The 26,132-nt window shown below is 39.9% G+C and overlaps 3 protein-coding genes across 3 annotated transcripts; 1 reads left to right on the top strand and 2 right to left on the bottom strand.

Moving 5' to 3' along the window:
• Positions 1-1,787: 1,787 nt before the first annotated feature.
• Positions 1,788-7,867, bottom strand: rnf152 (ring finger protein 152). Its single transcript, XM_043253375.1, has 3 exons — positions 7,729-7,867; positions 3,462-3,569; positions 1,788-3,137 (listed from the first exon to the last, which is right to left on the bottom strand). The coding sequence occupies exon 3, from the start codon at positions 3,009-3,011 to the stop codon at positions 2,397-2,399; it is 615 nt and encodes a 204-aa protein (XP_043109310.1). The 5' UTR covers positions 3,012-3,137; positions 3,462-3,569; positions 7,729-7,867; the 3' UTR covers positions 1,788-2,396.
• An 872-nt stretch (positions 7,868-8,739) lies between these two features.
• Positions 8,740-11,931, bottom strand: buc (bucky ball). The gene is made up of 7 exons (XM_043261339.1): positions 11,790-11,931; positions 11,602-11,659; positions 11,372-11,527; positions 9,789-11,297; positions 9,615-9,716; positions 9,418-9,519; positions 8,740-9,340 (listed from the first exon to the last, which is right to left on the bottom strand). The coding sequence occupies exons 2-7, from the start codon at positions 11,606-11,608 to the stop codon at positions 9,309-9,311; spliced, it is 1,908 nt and encodes a 635-aa protein (XP_043117274.1). The 5' UTR covers positions 11,609-11,659; positions 11,790-11,931; the 3' UTR covers positions 8,740-9,308.
• A 151-nt stretch (positions 11,932-12,082) lies between these two features.
• Positions 12,083-25,362, top strand: LOC122360584 (E3 ubiquitin-protein ligase RNF31). The gene is made up of 23 exons (XM_043261324.1): positions 12,083-12,329; positions 13,064-13,263; positions 14,151-14,297; positions 14,370-14,525; positions 14,609-14,665; positions 14,915-15,065; positions 15,170-15,329; positions 15,408-15,553; positions 15,672-15,814; positions 16,571-16,804; positions 16,893-17,207; positions 17,315-17,500; positions 17,708-17,914; positions 18,549-18,722; positions 18,860-18,958; positions 19,119-19,208; positions 19,419-19,533; positions 21,559-21,671; positions 21,885-21,995; positions 22,152-22,200; positions 22,939-23,035; positions 24,490-24,655; positions 24,745-25,362. Exons 2-23 carry the CDS (start codon positions 13,066-13,068, stop codon positions 24,793-24,795), a joined length of 3,165 nt encoding a protein of 1,054 aa, XP_043117259.1. The 5' UTR covers positions 12,083-12,329; positions 13,064-13,065; the 3' UTR covers positions 24,796-25,362.
• Positions 25,363-26,132: the final 770 nt, after the last annotated feature.

Below are 26,132 nucleotides of genomic sequence, written 5' to 3'. Positions count from 1 at the left end.
TGGTCCCGTGGCTGGATCGGTAAAGAGCTCCAGTCCGACTCAGACGCCAGCGAGGTGGAGTACTGGTTTGGGCTGGTATCATCAAAGATGAGCTTGTGGGGCCTTTTTGGGTTGAGGATGGAGTCAAGCTCAACTCCCAGTCCTACTGCCAGTTTCTGGAAGACACCTTCTTCAAGCAGTGGTACAGGAAGAAGTCTGCATCCTTCAAGAAAAACATGATTTTCATGCAGGACAATGCTCCACAGCATGGTTGGCAAGAAAGGGTCTAAAAGAAGAAAAACTAATGACTTGGCCTCCTTGTTCACCTGATCTGAACCCCATAGAGAACCTGTGGTCCATCATGAAATGTGAGATTTACAAGGAAGGAAAAAGGTACACCTCTCTGAACGGTGTCTGGGAGGCTGTGGTTGCTGCTGCTGCAATGTTGATGGTGAACAGATCAAAACACTGACAGAATCCATGGATGGCAGGCTTTTGAGTGTCCTTGCAAAGAAAGGTGGCTATATTGGTCACTGATTTGTTTTGGTTTTATTTTTGAATGTCAGAAATGTATATTTGTGAATGTTGAGATGTTGTTATATTGGTTTCACTGGTGAAAATAAATGATTGAAATGAGTATTATATTTAAGTTGCCTAATACTTATGCACAGTAATAGCCACCTGCACACACGGATATCCTCCTAAAATAGTTAAAACTAAAAACTACTTCCAAAAATATTCAGCTTTGATAGTTTTTCGGGTTCATTGAGAACATGGTTGTTGTTGAATAATAAAATTAATCCTCAAAAATACTACTTGCCTAATAATTCTGCACTCCCTGTATTACACACATTGAATTAAAACCAGTAACAGTAACAAACCATTAGTAATGAGTTCCCAGACCCAGTAACATTGCAAGGACATAGGTAAAACATGTGTATGCTTTCCTCTGAACATTAACAAGGCGCAGCACATGCATGTTCTCCGTCAGCAGCGCCATGTTTACACGCAGAGGAAAGCATGCGCATTTGTCATCATACATAATGGCGGATGCAGAATATATCCTTACATTTCTATATCTGGTAAAATTGCATTGCTGTCTACGGCGGAGCAGAGAGCTATGAGATTACATCAAAAATATCTTAATTTGCGTTCAGAAGATTAACTTTAATTTTTGAGTGAATTATCCCTTTAATGGTATGTCCAACAGGTTTCTGATAACATAATTAGTAATACCTGAGAAACATGCCTCTGTGAGACATACTACCAGGGTCAGATTGGGGTCACAGAAGTTACTTAAAGTATGCTCAATATGGCTGCATTTATTTGGTAAAAAATACAAAAAAAACAGCAATATTACGAAATATTACAATTTAAAATTTTAAATATATATTCCTGTGATGGGAAAAGATGAATTTTCAGCAGTCTTCAGTTTCATATGATGCTTTAGAAATCATGCTAATTTGACACTCAAGAAACATTTCTTATTATCAATGTTGAAAACGATACTTTTGTGGAAAACATGTTTTTCCGGGCAGGATTCTTTGAATAATAAAGCTTAAAATATCTAAATCTGTATATCTATATACATTTTTGTTTTAAATGAAATGTAAACGTCTTCACGTTTTAATTTTGATCAATTTAATGTATCGTTGCTGAATAAAAGTATTAATTTCTTTTCAAAACAATCTAACTGGCCCTAAATGAACAGTAACATCTTTTTAAGCAGCATGTAGAAGAGTCAAAATGTTGTCATCATATTAATTTGTTTTAAATGACGTAAAAATTATGCCACACAAACCAAAGACTGATGTTTTCACTCTTTTAATCAAATGCAAAGTCAGAACCCATTAGTAAAAAAAAAAAAAAAAAAAGGAACAGTTTCTTACCATAAAAACATTTGATTTGTGGAATTTTTAAAGAAACCGCTTAGCTTAAACACCTTAAAACATACAGCAATCCAACACAGCAATAAACAGCATTTAAAGGCAGTGCAGCCATTTATGTAGCAATATGCAGTTTCATTTCTACATTTAGTGTTCAGTCACAAACTCCTACAGACTGTCAATAACGCACAGCTCTACTGTAGTATTACAGACCAAGTTAATTTCCCTCAGGTACATACAAGACATGCAAATACAGAGTCAATACTGCTAGATTCTTTAACGACATTTCTGCACATTATCTGAACAAATTCCCAACAAATTAACAAATCAGGGCTTTCAAAGACTTCTGAAATACCACAAATTGCATAGATTGTGCCCTTGACTTCTTTCATTCCCTTCTTCTCATCCATCATATATACACACACAAGTCACCATAGCTATGTGATATACATAGATCACAATCACATCTGAAATCAGAAGAGATTCCAAACCAATAATCGGTCCCTCACAAGTGAATTTCATGAACCCGTCTCACCCGCAGGAAATAATAGTGAAGCGTTTGGACACGCAGGACATGTTATGCAACACGATCCCAAGCAAAAAAATCAAAATGAATGCCACCAGTAGCACAGTGCAAACCCCCGTCCAAGCCGTGTTTTTAACCGCCACCACCTCCTCCACCTCCTCCTCCTCCTCCTCCATCCCCTCCTCACCTGCGTCGTCCCCCAGCCCGAGGCTCCCCCCGTCAGAGACGTTTAACCCCCCAACACTTTTAGGGACAAACCGGCACGCCGGCTGTCCGGGAAGCAAAGCCTCATCGGTGTCCAGAGGGACGGGCAGCAGGTAACAGCTGCTGTTGGGCAAGTGTATAAAGATGGGAGTGTGTTCGGAGGAGTGTGACAGACTGATAATGGAAAGTACTTCCGGGTCGTCTGGAAGATGGGAAACGGAAAGTCCGTTGGGGATCTGCGTCACGCAACGACACCAAGGACAGCGGAGCTCTCTCTGGCTGAGCCTCATCTGGCTCAGACACACGGAGCAGCAGGTATGCTGGCAGTGCAGGAGTTTAGGACGGCGCCATTGGCTGAAGTAGTTGAAACATATCTGGCACTCAAGCCTGGAGTTCTGGGACAAGGTGTCCATCATCTTTAAAACGCTCTTCGCTTGCTTTAATGACAGTATTCTTGTCGATTTGTATCACCAATGCACTTCTCCGTCAACCGCTCCGCGCCGATTGGGGCCTTCAGCGTTTTAATCCACGTCTGGCTCGGCCTGCGGAAGAGAGACAAATATGTTGTATCAAAACAAACCGTCAAGAATTTAATCCAGGGGATAGTTTTTGGCACACGCAAGGAAGAGGGGGTTCGTTTATTATGCTCTAGCTGTGAGCTAGATCTAAATTCTTGTCAGGCTTGACTTCGATGTAGACGTCCTGGATAAGTAAACAAATCAGCAGGGATTAGGACTGACACAGTCACCCTAAGCCGAGACAACGATGGTGAAGAATGCTTAGGCTAAATCGCGTACGCGAGATGAAAACAAAACAGCTTAATTGGATAATTATCTGCGAGCATGTGAAATGACTTGATAGCTTACCATGGGTTTAGTATAGATCCAAGCAGGGCTTTGAATCATTCGATGAGCGCAGTTGGAAATAAAAGCAGTTCACAGGAATATCTTTCCCCATCTAATGATGAAATGGCTCTGAAAAAGGAAATAAAATAATGATAATAAAAAATAGGTACTTGCTGTTAAATGTGCCGGTTTTTAAGTTGTGCCCTAAACGAGATGATATTGAAGGTGAACTAAAGCTTTTTGAATATTTTTTAATATTCTTAAATGTATTATTTGAAAATGGAAGAATGTATCTGTAACGTATAGCCACAGAATGCATCTTTACCAATAACACAGGGCTTTTTTTTTTCCATTTATTGGTGAAGTGTGTCATAAGATTAACAATCACTGGGGACTAAACAACAAACTAAAAAATTATGAAAAAAAACATTGAGTAATTTTGCTGTGCATTGTTCATATTACATAAAACAGTATGTATGAAAACGGTGAATTGATTGTGTTTTATTAGAACAAAAAAAAAAAAAAAAAAAAAAAAAAAAAGTACATTCTCTTAGCTTACCTAAATGCATCTGATATACAGCTACAATTGGTTTAGATTAATTATTTAATAAATCAGTAATCTTAAAACAAAAAATTATGGTTTTATAGACTGGCAATTCATCAACATCTACAATCTTTATACCCTAACAACTTCCATACTTCAAATATTTCAAAATACACAGTTGCTATACAGTAAGTGAATTGAAATGTATTTCAAGATTGAAAATGTACTTTCTGCCATTAGAAGCATTTGCAATACTTTTGGCATAACACTTTATTTTGGTTTATATTTTTATGAACATGTCAGCTAAGTTCGATGGAGTGCAAGTAGACTGTCTGATCATTATCTGCTCACACTTTATTTTGATGATCTACCAACAGACGTTCTACTGACTATAGGAAACCTTTCAAGAACATGCCAACTTATTCTAACCCTAACCCTACCAGTCTACTAACTCTCTAATGAGAGTCAGGAATATGCAGCCGCAATGTTATTCATAGTCAGCAGAACGTGTTAAAGGGACCATTAAAATAAAGTCAAACCGAAGGTTCAAAATTATTTCAGATTTTAAAAAATTGGCACTGTTAACAACATGCATTTAGCATAGATTTGAAACATTTCTGCCAGAAACTATTTTTATTATTTTTTTGCAGAACAGATACATTTTTGCTGTGTGATGCATAAAAAAAAATTTTTCTTGAGAAATGCTTATCACTTTCTACATTTCTCAATCGGAGTAAAAAAAACGTATTTCTAAACACATGATCACGATACCTTGCCAAATGAATCAAATATACGGTTTAATATTTATAATAAAATACATCACTGTTTTCTGGTAACAATATAACCTTGTAATCAGGGTTGCTTTATTGCCATAAAATGCTGTTTTACTCAATGGCTAGTGTCATGGTTAATGGCTTAAGAGTGTTTATATGGCTACACAATGGGAGTACAAATTTTCACTAGATGAAAAACTTCCCCTTACAAGCAACAGCAAAATGTGACCCAGTTCAGCTGAGCCCATAGGCACAATTTCTGAAACCTGCATGACACATGACTATTAGCATGCATGAAGCTGACCAATGAACGAGAGTTCAAAACCCCTCCAGCACTCAAACTTCCTTCTGACCTTAACCAGTTCAGAGCTTAAAAACATTTCCTAACCTCATCTAAAATTTATTCGAGGGCATTTGTTTCCTTCAGGTACTGTACGGCTAATATGCATTTTAATTGCTTGGCTCAATGCTTGTCACTAAAGGAGAAATACTCAAGGCAAAAATGAAGTGTACACGTCAATCACTAAAAAAAAAAAAACAAAAACAACGAAAGCTTATCAAGTAAAGATAAACGACTTGTGGCCACGTTTTCAGCATAAGCCTCACTCCAGACTTCCTGTTATTACACTTACAGCCATAACATCATAATTTGCTCATGTGACCGTGACATGCAAAACAAAACAGTTCTTCTCTTTCAAGTTTATACCATGTAAGTAATTGCTCATATACGTATAATTCCTCTCCATCCCTTGAGGAGAAAAATAATTAATAATGCAATTAAGCCTGCTATTGTAGTATGAATGGACGGACGCCCCTGAGGGCTCATCCGTTATTAGGTGCACATTATCTTGTGATATAGAAGCGGGAATATTTCCCTCCTCTTTGGGACTTCCTATCAAAACGCATTAATGCAATCTCATAGACGGCTTTAGAAAATTACAGACATGAATACATTTAATTTACTAATAAATCTAAGAGGCTTTACGCAAACTTTTTTTGAAGAAGAAGAAGTAGTCGTGATTATTTCACGCTCATCAAAAAAAGCGCACGGAAAATAAAACAAATGTGGATGCTACGAATCTAGATCACCGTTATACAGAATCTGCTCGCTTCTCGTAATATTTCAGTTACCGTGAAAACCAGTCCAGCACAATTTCCTTCAGCAATTCTGGTACGGCACACAGGGGAGAAAACGTGCCAATCTATTAAAAGTCCTGTGGGCACATTTACTAAATCATGAAATATTTGAGAAGGTGTAACCTTGAGAACATGTCCTTTGAGTTCTCACTTTTGTACTGGCATCAATCTTTCATTTTATGCTGAGCAAGCTGGCTTTCACTTAACGTATTTTCTACCCGGATTTTTTTTTTTTTTTTTTTTTTAAACAACTAAGGATCAAGTGCACGACTAAAGAAATACAATGGGATTGGTACACGAGATGCGCCTCACAAGATATTATCAAATGAGAAACTACGCTTTTGTGATTTTATCTTTAAAGAAACATGAATCCCATGGTGGAAGCTTCACTGAGGGTCAACCTTCTGTGCCGTGTCTCGAAAACGAAGACAATGAAACAAGCCGATAACAATCCATCAGCTGTGCTACACAGCGTCAACCTGACGGATGCAGCTGAATCTGAGGATTTGTCAGAAAGGGGGTAAAGAAAAGGGGGGAAAAATGAAAACGTCAATTAAAAACTAAGGCCGTGAGCCGTTTCTCAAGGGCAATGCGCTGACTAGAGCAGGTGGGGAGGGGCTCTATTCATGCATGCCCTTGGCCTTTACTTTTTGGTGCCTTTTTTTTTTTACTTCATGCAACATAAGACGCCTCTGAGATGTTGGCGTTACAAATCATCACCTCCCAACGTTAACCTGCAGAAATGAGGAGCATCCCAGGGCAACACATAGTTAATGCGGCAAAGTCGCACAGATCTTCATGCGTGTTTATTTTTGAAACGAAACTTCGGCTCAGCAGGGTGTGTGACAGGAAGCAGATAAGCGTTTAACTTTGTACCGAAATGCTGTCTGAACGGGTGTCAAATTAACAGACCTCTTACAGTGATTAAAGCACATGCCGATCATCAACAAACCCCCACGTTAATAATAAAACCACATGTATAGAGGAAAGGCAGCCCGAATCCTGAGTGCATCAAGCAGTTGTCTGATAGCAAAGCTCTGAGATTAGATAATTAGTAAATTCCACAGATATTATCTTGCATTAAGTCACAAGGGCAAAGTAAAGACAAACAAACTCTAAAAAAAAAAAAAAAAAAAAAAAAAAATCAACATTTTTGTTGAGGTTGAATGACACATAAACAGACTCGGTGAGCTTAGGTTTGGGATTCATAAAGATAACCCAGATATTTTGGATTGTGTGACATGTACAGGCACTATCAGGGCACGTCTGTTTTGAAAAACAGGCATATTTAGACTGGTTTCCATTGGCTGCGTTTCAAAACCTAACAAGATGCTTGCATTTCTGTGCATCTACCACGCCTTTGTCACCCAGAAATGCTGTCTAGTTAGGCGGCACGCAATATTTTGCTAAGCGGCCATTGTTGCGTGTCTCTAAAAAGTCAAAACAAAAATTAAACCGGAACAGAGACGGAAAGCTGCCCAAAATAACCATGCTGCAATGTGAAAGAGCAGGTTCTTTCCGTACTGCACTGATGCATAACACAACAAAACAATACAGAACTTAATGGGTTGACACAGAGGCTGAACTTGCCTTGAGCAGATGTGCTCCAGTAAAGTTACACGTTGAGCGCGGTTTATGAAACCGCGGTTGAAACGTAATGCAGCAAATATGCATCGATGCAATGGAACAAACAAATGACCTAGAGAGGTTTTGTTTGCTGTAAACTCTGTTTAGGAGTACAGATTTTCTCACAACAACTTTGACGCAGATGCACAAATAGGAAAGCTAAATAGTGCCACCTGTTTCTCTGAAAAGAGTCGGGGGGGAAACTCACCTTGTACGTCGTGAGGTGTTTTCATCTATGCAAACGGTGAACATCGCGTGCAGAGCAAGACTCATCTGTCATACTTCACTCTGCCTTCTTCAAAGGCTGTTCTGTAAACGTTCTCCGCTACTCCCTCAGCGCAGCCAATGCGGAGCGACGTCTGCGAAGAGAACAGCCAATAGAAATGCCCGCTAATATTTTGCCACGCCCCTTTACCAGAACAGCTCGAGTCTAAACAGGTCTGATCGTTTAGTCGTTTGAAGGAGGATTATATGCGTTACAAAACAAATACGTACTTGTCTTGCACGATAAGTACAACAAACAAGCTTTTTAGTCACATAATCCTCAGTTTAAGTAAATATTGCAAAAATGTTCTAACTTTCCGTTGGTTTTAGCATATTATGTGCGCTAAAAGTGTGATTTATATTAAGGTAGGAGCTATAATGTGAACTAGCCTGGTGGAGATGCTCACAATGCTTTTAAAAAGTTTTATTTAGCTCATTGTTGAACAGTATGGCATGACAAGTTGTTTATCCATTTCTATACAATTCCTCTGGGCAAAAATCAGATTAAATTTAGAGGAAGCCATCAAACCGACTTTTTAAATGTCAAAGCTGTCATTCAAAGCGACATAACGTATTGCAATGCTGAAATATAAAAATCCGATGAAGAATGAGAAGTTTGTGACATTTGGGCTAATAATTTTAACCCCCCCATATAGAAATAGTATTATCTCCTGCAAATAACCAGGCTGAAACCTTACCTGGGCATTAACTATTTAAATAAATAAACAGTTTAAGAAAAAGGCACCTTTAGAATATTTGGTGAAAAACCTATAGTGCCATATTAAGTTCACCATTCCAGAGGTGTTGGAATCATAGCAAGCCCACATTAATGATCTAGCCTTTGCAAATTAAAAACACATGGACAACAAGAGGGAGGGAAGTTTTTTTCCATGTGTGTGGGTGGAAAAAAAAAAAAAAAAAAACACAACAAGAACACACCCACACTGGATACAGGTCAAGTGCAATGCTGAGGCTTTAATGACACAATAACACTGTACAGCTATGGAGTTGTCTGCATGTCAACATTACACTGATGTATAAAAATAGCATAGTAATAAAAACAAGACACATCCGGACTAAGAGTGGCCAAACAACCAAAAGGTCCACTTTATTTCTCATCCTCCCTTCCCCCCCACTGCATCACCCTTAAACCAGCTATACCTCCAGTGCCCAAAATTTGAAACCGGTCACAGTGGGCCAGTCCTTAACCATATGAAGATTCTTAGCCTTGCACAGACAAGATCCACACCTCCCAGATCAAGCCACACGAGAGAAAAAAGCTTTCTAGGCATAGGTCAAGGCCTGATCCAGTGGGAGCAGCGTAATATTAAGATGAATGCATTGCACCCAAAATAGAAAGTTAACTTGAGCACTGGATGTGCAGCTAGGTGTACATCACTACCACGGTTTTTTTTCTTTAAAGTTACATACAGTCAAGAACAGTGTCCATGTGTACATTCATAGTGAAGTGCATTTAACAAGTTTCGGGTAATACATTGAAGTATTACAGCAGTGCATTGTGGTTTAGTATCTTGTGCCTCTTTTCTTCATGGCACCTGATGGGACAAAGATAGCACAAATTAAAAAAAAAAAAAAAAAAAAAACGACAACTTGTTTAAAACACTAAACTCACCTCTGCCTCTCTGGCAGTAGGTAAATTCAGTCTCATCATATTCACTTCTAGGCCTTTGCTGGTGGACTGTCTTGCAAGTTGGCCTTCTCAATGGGGTTCTCCCTTTACAAGTCAGAAACACCATTAAGGGACAAGCCATACTTCACACAAGTATGCAAAACCCCTCCCCCACCATTTAAAAACCATCAACAACCCACCTTGATCTTGAGGTCCACTAACTTGCCTCCAAGCCCTTGGTTTGGCACCACAGCTCACCCAAGTCTCTTGGTCAGAGACAACACCATCTCTCCACTGTTGTTCTAAAAATATTTCTGCATGAGCCGATTACCTTGTGACTGCATTAAAATGCAAATTCAAAAAGAAACCCTTACCAATACAAGGTCTGCACAAGGCTCCCTTTTGAATTCTCTTATCTGCTTTAGCCAGAGAGCCATACTCATCACAGCACTCTCCTTTGGGATGAACACGAGCCTGTTCGCGTAGATCACAGCTCTCTTGGCCTTCACATAGCAGCTTCCTGTGCCGGTGTTTGGCACAGTGATGCCCACAAGAGGGCAGCGCATGCCTACTGCAACACTTCCTCTTGGACACTCTCGGGGACTCGCAGTTACTCCGCACCTCTGCGTCGAGGTCATACTCACAATCTTGATCGGACACCTCATCCCTCTCAGGATGGCTGCGTTCAGCCATTTTGCACATTCCTACCTCCTCCTGCAAGCTTGAGCCACAGCACACGCACGTTTTCTGGCAGCCAGAGCAAGCTTTTTCCACGCTCAAGAGCTCTTTTCTTGAGCGCACAGGAACGTCACTGGTTTCAGCCAGCCTGCCGCCACCGACATACACATGCCCTGGAACAAGATCGAGATCCTCAACATCAGTGGAGAACATTTCGTCTCTGGAAGAGAGCTCATCTATGGATGGACTCAGGACACTCTGGCGCTCTTGGGTCACTTGAGGATAGTAACTGTAGGAATATGCACCACCGATTGAAGAGAGATAGTTTTGTGGAGGCAACAGAGTAGTTGGAGAATCAAAATAAACAAGTGGGTCAATCTCTCGTTCAAGACTGAGGCCAGTTGTTGCCTTATTGCAGGGCAGGCGAAGGATTTGATACTGCAGGTCAAAGTCTTCAGAGAGCTTTATAAGAGGCTCCAGAACTGCAGCAGCATCAGTAGCTGCTATATTCTGCACCTGCTCATCACCTGGTTTCTCAAAATTCAGGTTCTCTGTTGGATCAGCAGCACTTTTGATACCACTACAGAACACATTGCCAGTTGCACTGGTTGTTGGCTTTCCATTTTGGCAGCACAGTTCTTCAGCAATACTCTGTTGCTCATTGTCCTCATTGGCATCCTCTTCCTCATGGACAGAGGAACTGTCAAGGGGTAGCACGTCTGATAACACGCATTCATCCAGTCTACCCTGGCTAGATTCAGCATCGTATGCTGAGTCACTGTAGGTCGTGGGCCTTGTGACCTGATTAACCTGTTCCTCCTTATCTTCCTGAGAGTCAAGCTCTAACTTGGAGCCTTCATTTAAACCAGTTAGTTTCTCTCCCTGCACTACATCAGGAGTAGAGGAGACCACAGCATTAAGCCCCTTGTCACCACCTTGTTCACAGGCCTTCAGACTCTCAATTTTGTCTATCAGTTTGTTGACTGAATCACTAGGATCTGTTTGGACCTCAGAACAGGCAGTCTCCCGATGCATCCCTGCATGTTGAAAGTGCTGGCGGACACGCAAATCATAGGATGCAACAGAGGGGAAGTGGGGATTGATTCTTCTGTAATCAACTGGCTGCATGGGTGCATGTGGGATCACGTACCCAGGATATTGCATAAACTGATAAGGGGCCATGTAGGGACGGCCGAAGTGCATAGCTGGAACAAAGAAAAAGATATGGTTGTAATCAAATCAAATGCAACTCAAGCAATGTCTCAGAGGCTGAGCATACCTGGCCCGGGAAAGCCATAGTGGCCATATGGATTCATGGGCCACTGATACATGAAATAAGGCTGAGATGGTGGCTGAACATAGAAAAAGGGTCTGGTGTGGTTTACGGGATGGTGAGGTTGTCCAACTCCCATTGATTGTGAAGTGTTGTTCATTCCTGAAAGAGATTTTAAATTATATTGTACAATATTTTGTCCAAAGGCGCTGGCAAGAAGTTGAGAAGAACATTACCTTCCATTTCTTATGAAGAGATGAAAAAAAGACAACACAGGATACAAACACCGCAATACTGTAAAAACAAAAGGAGATTGTCATAGATTAGACCAAACAAACAAAACCAGCAAAGGGCAAGACAACCTAAAAATGGACACGCATGATATTAATACTGTTCAAACGGAACAACAACAAAAATAACTAACCTTAGATGTGAAAGTGACAAAGTGGACTTTAATGTGCATAGAGCGAGAGCGACTAACTCTGTCGCTAAAGCTTTGCACTTCGGATTTATAGTTTGCTTGTTTCCAGAGCCCCAGGTTAATACAATCAAATGGCAGCCAACAGGTGTGTCCAATTGATCCTATATTCAGGAAACGCTGACGTCGGGTTTTCTTATTATTTTAGCGCCTCTTACATTTCTCATTTATTGCCGTAGTAGTAGTAGTAGCAGCAGCATTACATTGTTAGCTTAGTGCCATTTGGCGTTACAATTTTACAATTATATATATACATAAATATATATATATATATAAAAATCTCAAACACAGCATTTTCTGGAAAGAAACCTGGGAGTATCACAGCAGCCATTCCCTCTTTTTACTTATCCGTTTATTCATTTAGAAGATTTTTTTAATGGAATGCAGCTTGTGTTTCCTCACAGCGCCTCTATGCGGGTAAAGTAGACGTATGTTTCAGTTTCATGTATGAGTGAAATGAGAGCGCTGTTCCTCTGTCAATAAGCGGTGAGTACGTTAATATTTATCAACAGCTCATAAAATAATTCAGACAGTTGACTTTACTAAAAGTATTGTCAGAGACCCATCTCGATGTTTCTCTGTAATGTCTCTGACCAGTGTTTTGACTGTAATTCCTAAGCGTTAGCCTGCTAGCCTACTAGTATTCAATAGCAGCGAGCGAGTTAAACCAACTGGAGGTTTTATTGGAGTATGTAAACACGTCTGTGCGTAAAGGATAGAGGGGCAACAACGAAGACCTTAAAACATCATTTTATATCTTGAAATTGAGATTTAACGTTCATTTTTAATAAAGAAGTAGATAACTAGCTTCGTGTGAGTTGTTATGGTTTCACTTTCATTCACAAGGCAGCTAACGTTAGCGTAGTAAATTAGCTAACGTGATTTTTTAAAATTAAAAATACTCATACGTTATTTAAAGAATGTGACAGTGATGTATATGCATAAAATATTAACAATGACTGCAAATAAAAGAGAGAATTACACAGTATGTTTGACAAGAGAATCAACAGACGTGTTGTTGACTCTTGTTGTATGCTTCAGACGTTATGAAGCAGTAACGTTAAGCCACTTTGTCTAATGCCTCTACACTGTAACTATAAACGCAGCTAAAATCGAATTTGTCTGTCACCTAATGCTTTGGCTTGAAATAAACAATGATCTCGGGTAATGTAGGCCCTGTTTGTTTTTAATCACAAATCTTTGATGACTTTCACTTTCAGCTATGGCCTCTCTCAGTGATCAGCTGGAGGAGGTGAGGGTGAATGCGGAAGGCAGCTTGTCTAATCCAGGTTCTGCCCAGGAGATGAGGGCAGGGGTGGCAGCCATGGCTGACGTCCCCCTCCCGCCCTCCAGCAAATATCGCTACATTGCTGCTGAAAGCATGCTGATGGAGAACAGTAGTGGGAATAACAGGAAGGAGGTGAGAGCCGGTGTAATGATTCATTTTCTTCTGCAGTTCACAGTGTATGATTACACAACAGGAAGCAAACATCTGACCATTTGATGATCTGACTCTTTGCACGTATTCACTGCATGCAAGGCCATGACCCATGTCTTGATGATTGGGGGGACCAAGGGGATAGTAATGGTTCTTTTCATTTTAAAACGAATTAAGTATTTGAAGGAATAAACAGAACTAAAGAAAACTTTACAAGTAGAACTAACAGTAAAACTATTTGCAAACTTAATTTTATACTGAATATGATAAAAATGGCTCATTTATGTCACATTATACTCGGTTATGAATTTTATATAAATCATTTAAATGGTTAAATATTAAATGTTAAGCTACTTTTGTATCTTATCTTGCAGTCTTTACTGTTAAACTGTTTTGTTTTTTTTATTTGATTGGCCACCTTAGTCACTTTGACATTGAGGGGCACTGTGACACTGCTAAGGCCTACCTGCTTAAAGTATTTTCAACATTTATGTAATTTCACCAACAAACAAAGTATGCAATACAGTGCAGCAGAGAAACCTCATTAATGTCAGATATTTATGAGGTGACAATTTGTCCATTGGGCGATTATTGGGAGGGGGAAATGTCTATGACGGTTACTGGCATGACCGTATGCATTGGGAATCAATGGTTCACCTCGACCATGTGAATGACTGACATAAAGCGCATAATAATATATAGCACTGGGTAATCTGTCACATCTTTCTTAAATGTTTTGTGAAAAATTGTTCTGTTTCCGCTCATTTGTATGCACATAAAAGTTCCTAGTTCATTTTTACAAACTGTTGCTGTATTGTATTCTTCTTCAAACTATTCTGTTTTACATTAATATATTCTGATCCTTTTAGTCCCTTAGCCTGCTGCAGAAACTTTCCACTGCTCTTAACATCTTGGAGAAATATGGCTCAAATCTTACCAATCCCAACAGGCCGAAGTACTGGCGTACTGTAAAGTACAACAACCCTGTCTTCAGGACTACCGTAGACTCTATTCAGGTGTGTGTTGGATGAGATTATGAGTCTTTTTTGTATGCGTACAAAATTACTATTGTATATCTTGACTTTCAGGGTGGCAGAGCAGTACTCGACCTGTACGGCTACACCTATCAGCAACAAGATGGCTTGAGCTTTCCTGATGATGTTGTCCAGCCGGATGTTGAGAAGGTGGCATCTGTGACTCTTGAGGTCATGTGCCTCCGTATGGAGCTGGACATGCTAATCAAGGTCTGAGGCTGTAAAGTATAAGCACTCAGTGAGTTTTTCACCAAGAACATTTAGATTTCACAGAATCTGTTCTTTCTATGTAGGGTACCCATCCTCATCCAGAGTTTTTTGAAAGACTTATTCCCTCCCTCGCTGTGCAGGTACAGTTTTTCACCATTCTGCACATAATTAAATGTGGCTGATCATTTATATGGTTATAAACTAATGACTTTTTTTTTTTTTTTTTTTTTTTTTTACTTCAGAATCACATATATACACTACTATTTAAGGTTTTGGGTTTTTGTAAAAAAAAAAACTTGTGAATGTTAGTTTATGTATAAATGAAAGGGCTTCTATCAGATTTTGACTTCATTGCACGTTACTGGAATGTCCATATAATGTCTATACAGGATGAAGAAGTCAGCGCAGATGCAGCTGCCTTCTCTCCTAGTGAAAGACCATGGGAAAAACAAAGTGTCTCGCCTGCATCGACTTCTCAGGCTAAGTCTCCGTTCAGTCCAGCCCTCTCTCTTTCTTCTCTCGTGCCCTCTAAACATGCAGGTGAGCGTGTCACATGTACCAATCCTGGTTTTCCTTTTTAAAGAATATATTTGTGAGTGTCCACTTTTATGATTTCTATTCTATTTCATTGCATTGCTCTGCAGAGAACTGCACCATATGTGGTATCTTTCCAGTGTCTGCTCACTGTCCCACCTGCACTCAACGGCTTTGCACAGAATGTGACAGGCTGTATCACTCCCATTCAGGACGTTCCACACACGTTAGGATTCCTGTGACTTCCTCAAAAGCCATGAAACGGCTCAGGTTAGCACCGAAGAAAGGAGAGAATATTTTTGTAGGGTATTTAATTCAACAGATCTGTATGTCTTTTTCTTTTCTTAGCTCATCATTGTCAACGTGGCAGTGTTCATACTGCACTACAGTAAATACAATGCAGCAGGTTTTGTGTGCAACCTGTGATCGACCCCGCCTGTCCTCTGCTGCTCCATCTCTACAGGAAGAGCAATCGCAGCCCTCTACAATATCTGGTTAGTCTGTGCATCCTTTTTTTTTTTTTTCTAGTTTACTCTCACTTTTTCCACACTAAATAGCAGTCAGACCTTCTGAACGTGAAAATTTCCTTAATTTAATTTTCTTTTAAATTAGAGTGGCAGTGTAAAAGCTGCACCGTAGTGAATGCGGGCAGCAGCATTCTGTGCGAGGTGTGCGAGCGCCCCCGACTGGCCACCAGACCTCCTGCCGCACCCTCGCGCACGACCCCCCCTGCCACAGGACTAATGGACAGCCAGGTGCGATCCACTACATGCGTATACATGTCACCTTTAAAATCTATCAGTAAACAAAACTCTTTCAGAAAATTAATACAGTACATCAAAAAATTCCAGTACATCAGTGACCTTTATAGTGCCGTATACAATACAGAGCAGTTTCATAGTAATAAGCAGCAGAATAACTAAATCAGTTGTGTTAACTTGTTTGCATATGAGAAAAATTCAAATTCTGCTTTAAACATATATAGTGTCATGTTCAGTGTTGATGAACTTCAATTCATTAAGTGTGTTTCATTGATTATGAATGGAGTTCAGCTATTACCAACTCTACAGAAGGCAACCGCATTGTTATTTATCTCAAGTCGATTCAGTAACAATATTGAGGTTGCAGAATTTATAAATTTATAAAACTAATTTTATTCAGCTAAAAGCTGCTCTAATGAAGACTATAGTGTCATCATGCAGCTCGGTTTAGCTCAGTTGTGTCAGTGCATTTAAACTAATAATATAACTGAATGAAAAGTAATGTAACTCCACTGTTTATTAGGAAGTTGAGATTTATAAACTGAACGAGCCAATGTTATTACGGTGTCCTAAAAAAGGATCACATTTCTTTTTGATGCTGCTGGTGGGTTTTACACATAATCTATTTAACATTCATTAACTGGTGAGCATATTCCGATTTGTCATTGCAAATGAAATGAGTCTCATGCTGAGTTTTACCCTGAATTTAGGTGCCTGTTTTGACTTTCTATTTTCCTTTATGTCATTCAGTGGGTTTGCCAGTTTTGTACGTATGTCAACCACACGCCATCACCTGTATGCGAAATGTGTTGTCTTTCAAGAGCAGAGCCTGCTCTGTCACCCTCTAAGCCCCTCCCACTCTCACCAGTCAAGGACGTCACACCGCTCCCAGCCCCAACTAAAGTCATTCCCACTGAGGACCCTGATTTGAAAAGGCAAAGATTGATGAGGGAGGAAGGGCTTAAACTTATTCAGCTCATTCGTGTAAGTCTGATATTGTTGTTGTTGTTGTAGCCTGAGTATTATCCTCAGAAGTTTACAAGCTTCCTCATTGTCTCTATCCTTTTCTCAGGAGGGAGAGAAGAAAGGAGTGAGCCCGGAGGAGGTTTACACCAGCATGTGTGTGTCGGGAAACAGTAATGTAACGCCGCATGATTGGCTGAAAGCAGAGCTACCTCATGTGCTCGATGAGATCTGTGTGATGGCTGCATCCTGTCAGCAAGAACCCAGTGCGCAATCAAATTGTTCGGGGGGGAACAATGGCCAGGACGGACAAAAGAGCAATGCTGTGCCCCTGTCCAGAGCGGAAGCCAAATGGGCCTGGCTGGCAGCAGGGGGAGATAATGAGAAGGCTGTCAGGCAGGCTCTCAGAGACCGTAGAGTTAAAGTGAGTAAAGTCTGGCTTTGTGCATCCAGTCATAACGATACCGACACCGACGTGCAGAAACGGGTGCATTCCAGGTACGTGACATTTTGTCTGTATTTGTTTGTTAGGTAAAAGAGCTTGGCTCTCTGGGATTTAATGACGTGACCCGCTGTGAAGAAGCCCTGCGGCAGAGTGGAGGGGATGTGAGGGGGGCTCTTGTTCTGCTGCAGCGCCCTTTACTAGAGCCTTTCCATCAGCGCATGTGGAGCGACGAACCAGAGCCCCCCATCGACATCAACCATCCAGATAAACAGGTGAATGGCCTTTTACCTTAATGGACCTTCGCCGAGAAACTGCATTGCTTTCTTATCACTAGATGTGCAAAACGGTATTGCGTGAGATGTGCGTTTAATTTATGTAGTTACGTAATGCTGACCGTCAAAGATGTTCGAAGTGGTCAGTGTTGAAAATGTTATGTTATTAAACATGACTTAAGTTACTTATTGTTCGTCCGTGTTTAGCATGTTTGCCGTAGGCTGCTGGCAGTGTTTGATCTTCCCAGCTGGGGGCGCTGTGAGCTGGTTCTGTCTTTGCTGCGGGACCCTAAAGCCACATACACACTGGAGGATGTGGTTCAGGCCGTGCGTGAATCACATGATCGGGACTTCATTCGCCGTGTGCTGAATAAGGAATGCCCCATCTGCCTGTCAGTTTTTCCCCACAGCAAGGTACTTTGCGTCAACTCCTTCTCTGTGATTTGCTCCAAATCTTGCGCTTGTTACATCAGAACACCCTTACCTTTAGGCTCATGAACCGTTTACCCAAACATCATCCACTTTTTATTCGCCATAATTTTGTTGCAACCCTTTACGGCTTTGTTCTGTGGGACAGAAAAGAAAATATTTTGAAGAATTTTGTTAGCTGAACAGTATTGGTTCCCATTGACTGACTTGCTTGTCTGTAATACTCGCCCAAGTCAATGGCAAACCGAAACAGTTCTGCAGAACAAAGATGGTTAAACCGAAGAAAGTCAGTTGTTTGGAGCAACATGAGGGAGCTACAGAAAAACAAAACCAAATCAAGTCATCATTTAGTCAACATCATGTTATTCCAGATTTGCATGTCTTCAGTGGAACGCAAAAGACACAAATTTTAAAAATGTCTACCTGTTGACATATTCTACCTTCTGACAGTTTATTTTGTCATACTGCATACAATCCTCCTGGGTCTTGTTCACAAATAATTTCTACATAGGAAAAATTGTTACTTTTTTGTGTATGTGTATATGTGTGTGTGTGTGTGTGTGTGTGTGAAAAATCCTTACATTTATGTCAGGAATATTTTTGGTGTGTCTTTTATTAGATGCAGTCTTTGACATCGTGCCAGTGCTCTGTGTGCTGTGGATGTTTCAAGCAGCATTTCACCATAGCAGTGAGGGACAAGCACATCAGAGACATGGTGTGTCCTGTCTGCTCAGAGCCTGACATCAATGACCCTGAGCACCTGAACAGCTACTTCTCCACTCTGGACATACAGGTACTGAAAGATGGGCAGTGCAATACTGAGCTTTAACACAGCAGCAGTTTAACTGGGCTTCAAACTATTTACTGTGATGTATGAAACTATCCTCTCTGTGTGTGTGTGTGTGTGTGTGTGTGTGTGTGACTGACCAGCTCAGGGATTGTCTTGAGCCGGACGTGTACGATCTTTTCCACAAGAAACTGACTGAGCAGGCTCTCATCAAGGACCCAAAGTTCCTGTGGTGCAGCCATGTGAGTGACACTACCTCCCTGCACTTCCCCACTCTTCTCTTCTTCTCATGCTCAAACGGCTGTAGTCTCTTTCAAGCGCATTTTACAGTGATCTGAAAAAGAAGTGCATGATGTGACTGCCTTCATGTTTGCATCTCTTTCCCTCTCCTCATGTTCACAGTGCTCATATGGCTTCATCTACGATGGCGATCAACTCAAGGTCACCTGTATGCAGTGCAGGAAAAGCTTCTGTGCTCAGTGCAAAAAACCGGTAGGAAAACGTAGTGTAACAACCTATGTTTTTCCGTAGAATAACGGTAATCAGTAGCTTTAAAACAGTGTTATAAATGCAATAATACATTGTTTACCAACAAATCCAAAACATACTCTTATATGTATGCGTAATGACAAAAAATGAGCAAATACTTCATTGAATTATGGAAGTTAATGTTTCATTCTTTCTGTCTGCCTCTCTTTGTAGTGGGAGGCGCAGCATATGGGGCTATCGTGCGAGCAGTTCCAGCTGTGGAAGCGAGAGAATGACCCCGAGTACCAGAAGCAAGGCTTGGCCGGATACCTACGTGACAATGGGATCAGTGAGTCATCTTTTGATCTGCTCTAGAAGCCTGTCAGACCTGGGCTTTCACTCTTCTAATCCACGTATACCGACAGCTAACCATATCGCTGCCATCAGCGCCCATGCCCCACTCCGACTGCCAGAATAGATCAGAGCAGAATTAACCTTAAGAAACATGTTGTCTGCTCATACAGTCTGTTTGTGTTTTTGTTTTGTTTTGTTTGGTCCAGTGGTGAAGGAAAACCAAATCAAATATTAATGTTGGGTATTTTTCACTTGTAGGCATTTTTATTTTGATTGTTCACACCTCGTGTGTGAGAGCGAGCGAGAGAGAGAGAGAGAGAGAGAGAGAAAGCACTGATTGCTTAGTAGTTGTTTCTAATGTAGCGTTTCACTTAAGACTTCTTCTCTCCCTCTCTGTTGTTCTGAATCCATCCTTCTGGCTTTCTTTTTATCTGTAAATCTGTCAGTCTGTCTATACATCAAAAGATAATTTTACTGATTCAGTATGATGAAATATTAAATACAAAGTTCTGTGGCTGGCTATCTAACACAGATGAGTATGCAGCATGTGTTAAAGGGATAATTCACCCAAAAATTTACATTTTGTCATTTAATTACTCGCCTTCATGTTGTTCCAATCCTGTAAAATCTTTGTTCATCTTCAGAACACAAATTAAAATATTTTTGATGCATTCTGAGAGCTCTCTAACAGCAAGAATCCTTACGATCAAGGCTCAGAAACCTAGTAAAGAGATTGATTTAAAATAATCCGAATGATATCAGTGGTTTAACCGTATGTTAAAAAACTACAAGTGTACTTTTTGTGCGCTAATAAAACAAAAATAACAACTTTATTTTGGAAAGTAACACATATGTAAACCATACATGTATGCGGATACTGTTTACAATGTTTACTCTTTAAACTGAACACAAATACCTGTAGCATATCAGTGTACATGAGCTGTTTACGTATGTAATACTTTCTAAAATGATGCTATAGGGTAATGCGGAGGAGACAAATTGTTGAATAAAGCCATTATTTTTGTTTTCTTTGCACACAAAAAGTATTCTGATAGCTTTATAACATTAAGATTGAACCACTGATGTCACATGGATTATTTTAACAATCTCCTTGCAACATTTTTGAGCCTTGATCGCGTAAAGATCCTTGCTGTCTATGGGAGGGTCTGCATCTAAAATACCTTACTTTGTTTTCCTAAGATGCACGAAGGTCTTACATGAAGGTGAGTAATTAAGGTGAGACAGAATTTTCATTTTTGGGTGAATTATCCCGATTAAATAATATTACCTGTATATGTCATTTATGAATATCAAGTGGTGCAATCGAAAAGTGAAAGCAAAAATGAAATCACATATATGGTCAATTGAATAATACGACTGTTCTCTTCATTCACCACGGCACCTGTTAGTGGGTGGGATATATTAGACAGCAAATGAACATTAGTTAATGTGTTAGAAGCAGGTAAAATGGCTACGTGACTAGGTCAGAGCTTTTCCAAAACTGGGAACTTGGCCTTTGGTGTTTCTCGTATTTACAATTCTGTGAAACAGGAAGCCTTGGCTGGAGAGTTTCATGCTTCTAGTCACCCTGCTGTGCTAAGAAAATTCAAAGTACGAATAGCAATATAATTCAAAGATATTTTACTTAAGAATTTCTAGGGGGGCTAATGATTGTGGCCCACATGCATTGGAGAAAAAAATATTTATTTCGGCATGAGATTTCCTCCCAACTTTCTATTGTTTTACTTCAATGAAAGGTTAGCTAAATTTGCTCATATTTACCAAGGGTGCCAATATTAGTGGAGCGCACTGTGTGTGTGTGTGTGTGTGTATATATATATGACACACACACACACAATGTATTTGTCTGTTACCAGTTACAGGATTTACCAGAATTTTCTGTTTCAATTGTCACGACAATAGGTGTGTGGTATTATGTAAATCATATTTAATGTTACAAATGTGAAAAAACGGTAAGAATGCTTTGTGCGACCGTCATGCAATGTTTTCTGTCTTGTAGCTTGCCCTAACTGCAGGTTCCAGTATGCTCTGGCCAGGGGCGGCTGTATGCACTTCAGTTGTTCTCAGTGCAGGTATCAGTTCTGCAGTGGATGTAACAACCCCTTCCACACAGTGAGTTCCTGTCTCATCTTGTTGTCTTAGGATTGTTTGTGCCTATTTGTAGCTCTATGTTCACGTGATACGGCGTTGTACGTGACTGTGATATTCAGTTTGAAGCCAGCTATGGCTGGGCTATAAGTAGAAGCCTTCTCGGGAGCACTGTTTCTTCCCTCTTTTTTATTCATCCTCTTTCCCTCACACTCTTGCTCACTCCTTCTCTGGCAGACGTGTGCAGTGAACCAGTGTACTGTGACAGGTCTGCATGCCCATCACCCCAGAGACTGCCTCTTCTACCTCCGAGACTGGGAGCCTGCCAGGCTTCAGGCCTTACTGCAGGTACACACACATTCTCGATTTAACACAGGCACACACATTTTCTCCTACACATTCACACGCACAGCACTCGTGTGCCAGGATTGGTTGTGAAATATCACTTCTCATCTCAACTGTTTTATTTCGGATACTTCTTTGAACGTCATTTTGTTTCCTCAGAAAAAGGGGGTGAATTACAATACTGACACTGCACCAGGAGCACAGACTGGTACGTCTTTATTCGCAAGGATTATACTTTTTGGTTTGTTTTTTTTTGTGCACACAAAGAATGATACCTATATTAGCATCCATTCCATGGGGTAGAAAAAGGGGTTTATTTTAAGTGCGCGCTTAAGTCGTCTGTTGCTTCAGATGCTTAAGCTGAGAGGATTCTGATTGGCTGTTAATGTTTTTTTCAAATGCTGAGCTGGAAAAAAAAAACTATACCACCATATCGTACTCCTGCTATTTTTATAGCTGTGGTGTGGACTTCACTGTTCTCTTAGAATTAAAACGATTAAAAAAAGAAAGCTATAAAGTTTTAATAAGTTATCGTCCTTTGTGTGAGTGGAACTTAACTGTGTGGCCTTGTTTCAGTCGGTCTTATCTACCCCTACTTCTGTAATCTTTTCGTCTGTCCGTCTCCGTCTTAAAGAGTTAAATTGGAATCAAACTAGACTTTATCTCAACTGCCCTGTGGAGCAAAATTGCTTTTACTGTAATGAAAGCCTAAAAGCTGGACATCATAAAGCAAAGCACTGTTTTCCGACTAAACGGCCATCCAATTACCACTTCTCAGACCGAGACTATATTTGTACCATGAAATCGTAGTCAAACACACACGTACACCTACTCCACACAGCTTTATTTCACACTCTGTTCAACTTCTTTTGAAGACTGAAAATGTCTTTCTTGAAAACTGCCTTTCGCCCCCAAATGCATCCTTGCTGTGGTGTTTTTGCGTCAGGTGTGTGCGGAGTGATCGAGCAGAAAGATGAAGGGACTCGTCAGACTGATTCGCCATGTGGGGCTCAGACTCAGCCGGGCCAGGCGGGACTCTGCGAGTGAGTGACATCATTGTTACCGTGTTGACTGCTCCCTGTGCACTCTTAAAAATAAAGCTTCTTTTATTGGCATCCGCGAAGAAGCTTTAAAGGGGTTACGACTTGCCTTTGTTTTCATTTTGTACTGTTCTCTGAGGTCCGCTATCGAGATTTAACATCAAAAAACATCACCATTTAGAAGAAATAAGCCATTTTCTGTCCTGTTTTTAACCCCCTCATCTCAACGTTCCATTTGGATATGTGTAGACTGCTATGATTGGCTAATAGTTGCGTATGTCTTATAGCGTTCATTCCTCATAGATGGACGATGCTGTGATTTTAGGCCAAAAAACGATATAAATATATCTCGGACAACCCAATGCAAATACTGTTTTCTCACAACTTGGAACTGCACAGCATCTTGTTGTCTTCAGAGGCATCATTATCATTTGGTTTCTTCGTAGACCTGTGCATTCATCGTGTAAACACTACATGTAAATTGGTGGGCGGTGCCAAACAGGCAGTCCTGTTGATCTTCGGCGTAGGCGGTGCTTATCCACACTATTGCATCGAGTTGAACATTCCACTAACTGCCTTTTTAATATAAGCTGTTTTGAGTTCTGAAACTTGTTTTAGATGGGTATTTTCATGGCATAATGAACTCTTATGTCAAAAGAACACGGGAATTTAGTTGACCCCTTTAACATCAATGGAACCTTTCTATTCCATTCTTTCTAGTAATTCAATGTGAATAATTTTTAAAGAGAGAAATCCTGTCTTTCTTTCTGCCAGTAGCCAGAAGTAAAAAGATCAAGATGGGCTATAAATGAACTGCAGCATCACCCCCACTAAGCTTCTGAAAACCTGTCAGTCTTTAAGATCTACAATTTTGAATGAGAATAGTTTTGCAGTATCTATGTTCTCAATGAGGCTGTTAAAGCGGGCTAGTGAGTATGAGTTTGCCTGGTCGGCACGGTGACATTTGAAGTCTTTAACAACCACTGTAGTTCCATTTAGTCACTTGTTAACGGTGGCTGTTAATAAAAGCCTAGAAAATCACGAACAAGGTGTTACTGTATTTTATGTTGTAGAATGAAATGTTAAAATCTTGAGCTGTTGTTATCCACAGATGTTAATTCAGGCTTTCAACCCAAAAACTCATTTAAAAAAAAAAGAAGTACTATGGAAACAGCAGTGCAGAAATGAATTTCTATGTTTCAAAACCCCTTCCTGCAGCACTTTATAACATACAAATGTTTAAATTCTTGGAATATCTCAACAGTAATATGCAGTAGTTTTTTTTTTTTTTTTTTAAATCGCCAGTTTGTGGTTGAACTAAAATGTGTATCATTAAAATTTATGTAATGCACTAATCTTAGTCTTAGCTCTTAGTCTAAGGTCGATCTAGTCTTAAACGGGATTAAAGAGACTGCCAAAATGCAGTAAATAAAATGGTCCTAATCGCTGTGTTTCAGGAAGCATTACCGAGAATACCTGGTCAGCCTCATTAATGGCCATTCTATTGACCCCGCCCCTCTTTATGCTCTCGTTGAGCTGACTGTGGCCTGCAGGAGGTATCATGTGGACATCAGACAGGGGGACGGAGAAGACGAGAGAGCGTACTTTGCCAGACTACTTAAGGTAGGTTGATGCTGTCCTTTCTTTGGGGATTTAAGCATGACTTCTTTTTAATAAGGATATCAAACTTTCTTTGCCTTTCCCATCTGCAGAAACTCATGGATGACGTGCCTCTGGGTGACAAGGTCCCTCGCAAGAAGTGAAAACCTTTTTTTTTTTCCGTAATCATTTAATCTGTACTGACTATTTTAACTGTAGCTGTTTTATGATGCGAGCTGCGAGGCCGACAGAATGTTACAGTTCTTCCCTGTTCTCAATGTGATGTAGGTGCACACATTTGCACAATGCACACACTGGTGTATGTTTTCTTGTTTTCTATAAGGCTTTGTGATTTTGAAAATTCTTGCTTTTAATCAGGATTTGATTTTAATCATCCTCAAATAGCATTATAGCTGTAACTTGATTTGAACAAAACAAGAAACACTTTGACAGCTTATGGTTTCTGCATATGCAAATAGACAAGTATTTCATTAATTCAATCTTAATTTTGAGCAGCAAAATTTTAAAACGTCATTTTAAATGGTTTTATGGGTTGATTGTACTTTAAGCTGTTTATTATCAGTTTATTTAATCAGAATTAAGTTTATTTAATAAGAAACTAAGTTTGCAAAATGATAGGTCTCAAATGACATACAATCAAAGTTATAATGGCATGTTTTACATGTTTATGTAAATATATATATAAATATGATTAAACATAATTTATAAAATGTTGACTCTGGTGTGTTTTAAAGACGGCAAAATGCTCAATAATCATTAAAAAGACAAAGCATTAAAACCACAAGTCATGTTGATATCTCGCAAATACATTTTCTTTACTTTTCCATCCAGTCGTATCAAGGTTGTCTCTGAGATCAGAGACCTTAACACATTTTGCTCATCTCTGTAGAAGTCTTAAAGCCATTTACAGTGGGGTTGTAGTCAGGGAAACCACTGATCAGATGCTATTTTTAGTCAGAGGACATTTGTGCAGCCAGATATTCCTGAATTTATGAATTTCATTTTTGAAGCGCATGATCGTGGAAGAGCATGGGCCGTTTAATTATAGGCAATAATATGATATCAGTGATTATTTTTAAGAGGTCATTATTCTTAGCAATGAGAATTATGTGCACTGTAAAGTTTTATGATGCTGAATGGTCACATGCAGTTTTTTAACGTCACACTATTTGTTACCTTAAATATGCAGTATCACTTTATCTATACAATATATAATACTCCACACAGCTGTTGTTCACAAATACAGGGTTCCTTAGAAGCACACTTAACTGCTCAGCTGTGAAATATTGAGTTTCCTATCAGGATATATGATATCCCGCCAGCCACTTATCCAGCCTTAATGAGGGCAGTTTGCTGCACGACAAAGGTATAAGATATAACTGATGGAAAAACACAACTGGAACAGTTGCTTTGTGTGACAACGATTCTTCTAAGTTCTCTTGTATCACACAAAAACTTGATAGCTAAGATACAAACTGAA

This window comes from Puntigrus tetrazona, chromosome 2, assembly GCF_018831695.1.
Source record: "Puntigrus tetrazona isolate hp1 chromosome 2, ASM1883169v1, whole genome shotgun sequence".
NCBI lineage: Eukaryota > Metazoa > Chordata > Actinopteri > Cypriniformes > Cyprinidae > Puntigrus > Puntigrus tetrazona.
Note: the sequence above shows the minus strand (reverse complement) of the source record. Positions and strands in the feature narration are given on the sequence as shown.